General features: G+C 34.2%; 1 protein-coding gene across 1 annotated transcript in view; it reads right to left on the reverse strand.

The window, feature by feature from the left end:
* MAP3K7 (mitogen-activated protein kinase kinase kinase 7) overlaps positions 1-7,191 on the reverse strand; it is a 71,726-nt gene that overhangs the window by 33,185 nt on the left and 31,350 nt on the right. Inside the window, exons 3-6 of the mRNA XM_012638186.1 lie at positions 6,973-7,111; positions 3,977-4,101; positions 1,516-1,648; positions 292-334 (exon numbers count right to left, since the gene is read on the reverse strand). Of these exons, the coding sequence (XP_012493640.1) occupies positions 292-334; positions 1,516-1,648; positions 3,977-4,101; positions 6,973-7,111 (440 nt within the window). The remainder of the gene's footprint in view (positions 1-291; positions 335-1,515; positions 1,649-3,976; positions 4,102-6,972; positions 7,112-7,191) is intronic.

The following is a 7,191-nucleotide window of genomic DNA, read 5'->3' on the forward strand; positions in this document are numbered from 1 at the left end:
TTTATAGTATATTATAGTAAGACTGAGAATTAACGATATTTGATTTGTTACAAACACTCTTTTAACAAATAACAATGGCTTAATGTGTTAATAAAGTAAAATGGTGGCTTCAGAAAACCTTTCTTGAATTGCATTTTTCACATTCAATTGCAAATGTGTTTGAAAAATCATCTTCCATATCTAAAAAGGGGTCAACTACAGTGTTATACTCACTGACTACCAAATGACCCTTTTGTGGGGAGGGTCATTTTGCATTTCACAAGCTGAAAACTGCCAACCTTTTGTAATTACCAAACCTGTAATATTATTAGTAAGGTTCCTACTTAAAGAAGTCCTCAAATATAAGGAGATTTTTATAATTTTAGCAATTAACAATTTCATCAATTAACAAGTTAGTTCTTTTACTCCTTAATTCACTGACATTCAATTATTTACTGACAACAGAGAGAAAGAAAGCAAACTTTCTTAGTCAATGTTCTAGCACTCTCTATGACACTAAAGGTAGTAACATTAAAGGCAGTACAGGAAACTGGTAAAAACAGGTAAGATTACTTAGATGATGGCACTGTTTGGTAAGTCTAAATGACCTAAATAACAGGCAGACATTTGTTTTTATCACTTGTGGAATAAAATATAAAAATGTCACTAATCAGAACGATTATAATAATCTGATACAATTGAAATAGCTGAGAGTGATGCTCAAGTTAGGAAGGTTAAGTAGCTTCATGAAGAGCTTATTTTCCCAAAGCAAATGTGAAGTAACTTTATTAATGGAGAGGACACATTCTAACATCATATGTGGTTAAAAACGTCATTAGAGGTATAAAAGGAACAGGAGAGATGCAAGGACATTGACTCCGTAAATCAATATGACTTATAGGCATTCAAGTCAGAAAGATCTGGATTTGAATCCCAGCTCTATCACGTAACCAATCTTGGATGTTGGGCAAGTTATTTATCCTCTCTAGGTCTCAGTTTCCTAATTGGTAAAATGAGGCAATAGGGCTCATTTCATAAGGATGGGTGAGAATATAAAAAGAAAGGTATGTGAAGCACTTTATATTTTGCCTATGAGCTTAAGTAACAACTCTTATTGTTTGCTTTCTCTCCTCTGTGAGACTCTTGCCTCCTCAGGAGGAAAAGGCTATTACTCCCCATGTGAAATATTTTATTTATGTATTTATTTTATTTTTTCCACAGTCCAGTCTGATGTTTCTCTATCCTTAAGAGAGAGCCAACCTAGACAGCTGGCTGTAGTTGTGCACTGACGGACTTTCCCTAATCAGCACAGCCAATAAATGTCCTCAGCCCCATGTGAAAGCCAGGACTGCCAACTCTGCCCTGCTGGACATTGGGGCAGGGAGAGGGGCAGAGACTGATGACAGTAAAGTACTGTGTTAACAAAGACTATACATTTTAATGTTAGAAACAAATGGTATTCTTTGGAGAAGGGGACAGGAGTAATCTTCCAAATAGAAAATATGCAAAGTACATTCAAGAAAAATTTCTTTTCACGAACCATTGTGAACAGCCCACATGATCCGGAAAGCTGGGCCACCAATCTCATCAAAGGGTTTCCGACGCGTTATCACTTCCCAAAGGATAATACCCCAGCTGAAGACGTCACATTTTTCACTGTAATTACTACCTAATAAAAAAAAGGTAGTATAATCTCAAAACTTTTTTCTATATGACTTAAAGAAACAACTGCTTTGATAAATTTTAAGAATGGGTATTTTGGATGAAAACAAGAGGCTATCACATGTGGAGCTAAGAAATTAATCTTTCTGAAGTACTTGAAGTCTTTTCAATAAATACATTTTTAAATAAATTAAGAATCAAGAATATACTAAAAAATCTTCTTTGGAAAGTCAGTTATTTTCTACCTTTTCATTAAGAGGCACAGGCCTTGTTTTTTATGTATTTAGACTGATACTTTCTTTGGGGCAGAGTATAAAACATTTATATATTCCTTTCTGTAATATTTTAATCTTAAATTTTCTTCCCATTCTCTGATAGGATAGCATGACTCTGCTATTGAAGCAAAAGAACTTTCTAATTTAGTGTTGCATTTTTTTCTCCACATGTAGTGAGATAAAATTCTTAATTTTCAAACTTAAACATAAGCTGTAAGTAACGAAAATTATGGATAACAAATTTACAGTAAACAGCAAAATTTAGATTATACAGCAAAATTTGTAGGACTGCTAAGTTCTTGGGTGAATCAGTACAATAAAAGGTCAAAAAAAATCCTCCTAAGACAACAACAAAAAAACCCCAACCCACCATTAAGAATGAACAGCTTTTATAGTGATACCTTTACATGCTAAGTAGTACACTGTAATGTGGCTTACAATGTTACAATCTAATTTAGGATATAGGTGGAGTCAGTTGACATTTTTCAGAAATGAATATGTCTATATAGCCTAATAATCTCAGTTTTGCTGCTCTAGACAATTAATGGTAACTATTACTCTTTTGTATAAACAAATCTTTTTGTTCTCCATAATATGCCATTTTAACTCACAGAAAGATACATTAAGTAAGTATATAATTTTAAAACAATGCCAAATATATGTATTCTGTATACGACACAGAATGCATTATTCAATTTTATGCAATATAACACTTCATTGTCCACTAATTTTTTAATTGCATTTTAGGGCAAAATAGCTCCACTCAAGTGACTAGTTGCATAGCATTTTTTCTCCGGGGTGGCTAAAAACAAACAAAAAAGTAAAAAACTTTAAACTCATCACAAATAAAACAAATAAGCCAAAATCAGGGTCTGATTAATTCAATGTGTCTGAATTTTGCGGGCATTCATACTTCCTAACATACAAATTATATACCTTCAATTTAACTTCTCGCATTTAAAAGACAATTTGATGTTTTTATACAGAAACCAAGTATACAATTTATAGACTGATCTTTTAGGACTTGAGTGAGAAATGGAGGTATAACAGAAAGTAAAAAAGTAAACATACAGGTTTGCCCTTTATCTGGAGTCTTTACTATCATATTTCTGCCCAATTACTTGCATTCTTTTTAAGGCATGCTCATTTAAATTTTAGGGCTGTCCACTTTTAGTTACTAGGAAACCAATATGAAAGCACTGCTATTCCTGGTATTTATGTTCTACAAAGTCTCTGGGAACACTGAATTGGCGAACACTGAATAATTGCTCCTAGGGGAAAATACGGGGCTAGGTTCCTGCATGCCTTTGGTCACAACATTTTTGTCAACTGATCAATACATAACCTTGTTTCATGTGTGCTTCTGCTTAAAGACACCTTATTTAATATATATTGTTAATTTATTAATATTGAACTCATGGCCCACAGCACTGTTACTCATGCCTGAATGAAGATTATCTAATACATGTATTTTCTCTGTAAGACATATCACAGTCTTCTTATACTTAGGCAGTATTATGCTTGGGGGCTATTATAAACAGCAAGATCACCAACAAAATTCACAAAAATGGGAAAAATATGGCTCTAAACAAATCATAAAAAGGACACCTGTTTATAGCATGAGAGCTGAAGTAAGAAGGTGGAGTGTTGCCTTGTTACACGATCTCAGTTAGGAACATGTGTTGGATGACTCAAAATTTACCCTGGTCTACGCACACACATCTGCAAATAACCGTGAATGTACCAAAAGCATTAATTTTGGGGTTACAAATAAAGTTTAGGAAGTAGACAATTTTGCAACTAAAGAATCTCTGAACAATGAGGATCAACTGTATATATGCTTGAGCCTGCATAGAAGATACCAGACAACTGAAACCTTGCCATAAAATTTAGGATATAAATCTATATTTATTTAATTCCTCCTCAGACTTCAGTATATACCTTATAATTATGCACTATGCAGAAATAAAACCATGGAAATGGGGAAAATCTATAAAAGCATATTGGATTCACATGGGGTGAGGCAGATTATCAATCATATCACGCTTTTGCTATTTTACCTTCAAAAACTTCAGGTGCCATCCAAGCAGCACTCCCCTTGTTATTGGTCATGTGTGTCTGAATGTCACAGGCTGTACCAAAATCACAAATTTTTAGAACTGTCCCCCCTGCAACCAGCAGTAAGCTGTTAAAAGAATATATATGTCAAAAGTTACAAGGCCAATACTCGATTCTACAATACAAGAAGACATATTTGTGGAAATTGAAAGAGTTAGCCAAAATGAATGTTACAATTCAACTTCTGTGAAATGTTATTTGGTCACTATATCAGCCTAATAGTTCAGAGGAACATAAGCAAAAATTATCTGACCATAACTTAGCTCTCTTAGGGAGGCTGCTAGACTCACATTTTCATATCTCTATAATCTTTACTGACTATACTTCTCTCTGTCCAAAATAAAACATGTGGTTTAAAAAACTTCCAGTAAGTCAACATTATGGTGTCCTGAAATGGGAGCTTAATCATCAAGTAGCATACTCTTACTTAACAAGTTTTGCTTTTGATGACAAACAGAAATAGAGATGGTTACTGTAATTTACATAATCACTCTGTAGCAATTAATATTCAACAGCAATACATGGGGATTCCTTTTAATTACAAATTTTATAAACTTTTTGTATCTGGAGAGATTATTTATAAAATTTGTTCTCTTTTAGTCCAGTGTGATTAAGATAAGCCAGATAAACTACTATTCACATTTCCATACTACCAAAAATATTTCCATAATTCAAATACTAGTACTATTCACATCTCCATATTACCAAAAATACTTCCTTGATAATTCAAGAACACTAAATGCACTCTGTATGTAATTCAACTAAAAAGATTTTCCCCAGATCTCAATGTTTTTGTTCAAACTCTTACACTTTTTACCCAAGAAAACTGCAAGAACTTCGTAATTGGTTTTATCATGGTACATTTAAGGTATCATAATCATTTTTCTGAATGACTTTTATAACATATTAGTACTCCTTTACTCATAAGACTTTAATAGTTCACCAGCCTTCACCATGTCATTGAAGGCTCACTGAAATTTGAACTTAAATTATCTTTGTAGGCTTACTTTCACACAGTTAAGACTTAAAATACATTTTAATTTCTGCTGTACCTGTGAATGAACTTGCAAGATAAATAAAATAGGGGTACAAGCACAATCTGATACCATATAAAATGCCTCATTAGATTATCAGGTGCTTTCTTAATATGCCATTCTGAGGAACTCTTCCTGATCACAGAATCTATAGATTTTCTACTGACAGTAAGATATAGCATGTATTCATGTATATTCAATTGTGTATAAAAGCATAGCCATGCTAAAGAATTTTCTTTTCCTCAGTACCTTCTGGAAAATCAATTCTAATTCTAAATTCCAATTTGTATACTAGGTGCACCAAAGATGATTTGCACGATGGATCCAACCAGGAAGAGGCCCAAGAGGAATGAATGACCTAGATGTTAATGGTATTTACTACCAAAAGGAGAATCCCTATCTACAATTGATTTTACAGGGATATATCTGGTCTAATTAGATTGATTAAATAAACCTAAAATTTATGAAGTACGGTTGGATGGAGACTGGGGATAGTCGTTTAAGCTGTGTAATTAATGCAATACAAAAGATGTTAGAAAATGGAAATGGCTTCCTTTTGTAAGATATTTCTCCATATATTGTTCAATAACTAGCCACTTATTCCAAAGCCAAAACACATCCTAATGTAGAAGAAAAAGGACACGTAGGTGTTACATCTGATGGTTTCAGGCTCCTCACGGAAAAGAATGCTTTGTCTGTACCTGACTCGTGCCTACATCCTTTAAACCATTAGTCAATTTGTTGCTGGATAAGAGCTATAATTTTCACTAGTTTGCTTTAATAATTCAACTCTGTGTTAATATAGAGGGGGAAGGAGGATCAAATATCCATAACCAGAGAAAAAAGACATTTTTTCTTCACTAGTTAAGGCAGGTAGCTAAGATAATTGCCTCAGGGGTCAAGTTTAAAAAATGAAAATGTCATGAATCCAGAGCTTAAACATTATTTTACCAGGGACCTGGGGAAATAGAACCAGTTTAAGCCTAGGAGTAGAAATAAGGTACACTAGCAAGAATAGCCATTCTAAGAGTTGGAACGTATGTAGTGTGTACCAGATTAAATATGAGTGAAAAGTTACACCCAGAAGGGATGTTTTAATGCTTTAAACCAGCATCAACAGAATGGAAAAACTGAAGACTATACTGATTTCCTAGGGGGGACCTCGAATCTCTCATCGGAAGACTGATGTGGTGGGGTGGGGGCAGCATGGAGGAAGATATGTGGGGACTTTTTCACTTTGTCACAGGTGCATAAAGAAAAGAAATTAGAGAGATACATTTTATATGTTTTCTTTAACTAAATATCTATACATAAAAAACCCAAAACTTTTGCCTTTTAAACTACTTATCTAAGGAATTTATAAGTTTTTCGAAGTCCCAAGGATTCTCATTATGAAAAAATTCAGAATATTTTCAATCTCCACCCAGATGCCAGAAATGCCCTTTTGCTTTCCTCTGAAAGGGCAAGTAATAATTACTCTGCAAAGTTTTGTGGAATGTCTACTATGTGTGGACGTTGTGCTAGCTGTTAGGGATACAGGAAGAAACAAGTCAGATTTGTCTCTGTTCTCAAGGAACTGTCTATGGGCAACATTATATATTGCAGGCACAAAATGAGATGTATAGGCTAACAGATTCTACAAGCAGGCTAATCAAAGGTAGAAGTTATTAAAAATAAAAATCCCACTAAAGACAACATCTAAAATACAAGCTTAGATAAATGACCAAATGATGGTGAGTTAAAAATAAACACTGAGTAAGCCAAAAAGAAAAAGAGAAACTTTTATACAACAATCAGGTTGAATTAGGGAGTGGGTGGGGGCCATGAATGAAAGTGAGAGAGTGAGAACAAGACAGAAGGAGGAAGGGGGGAGGGTCGAGGGGTACTATATCATTAGAACTTACTTTGGTGGTTTCAGGTCCCTGTGAATTAGAGCTTTGGGTTGCATGCTGTGAAGATAAGCCACTCCTTGAGAACACTGTAAACACCAACTCATTGCGTGGGCAGCAGTGTAATATGGCAATGGTTCAGCACCATGCAGCACTGCAAAAGAAAGGCACAAACTAAAAAGAACTTTATTGCATATAACAAAAGATACGATGTGAATGCAAGTACTATCAGAA

Source organism: Propithecus coquereli, unplaced genomic scaffold (genome assembly GCF_000956105.1).
Source record: "Propithecus coquereli isolate 6110/MARCELLA unplaced genomic scaffold, Pcoq_1.0 Scaffold127, whole genome shotgun sequence".
Lineage (NCBI taxonomy): Eukaryota > Metazoa > Chordata > Mammalia > Primates > Indriidae > Propithecus > Propithecus coquereli.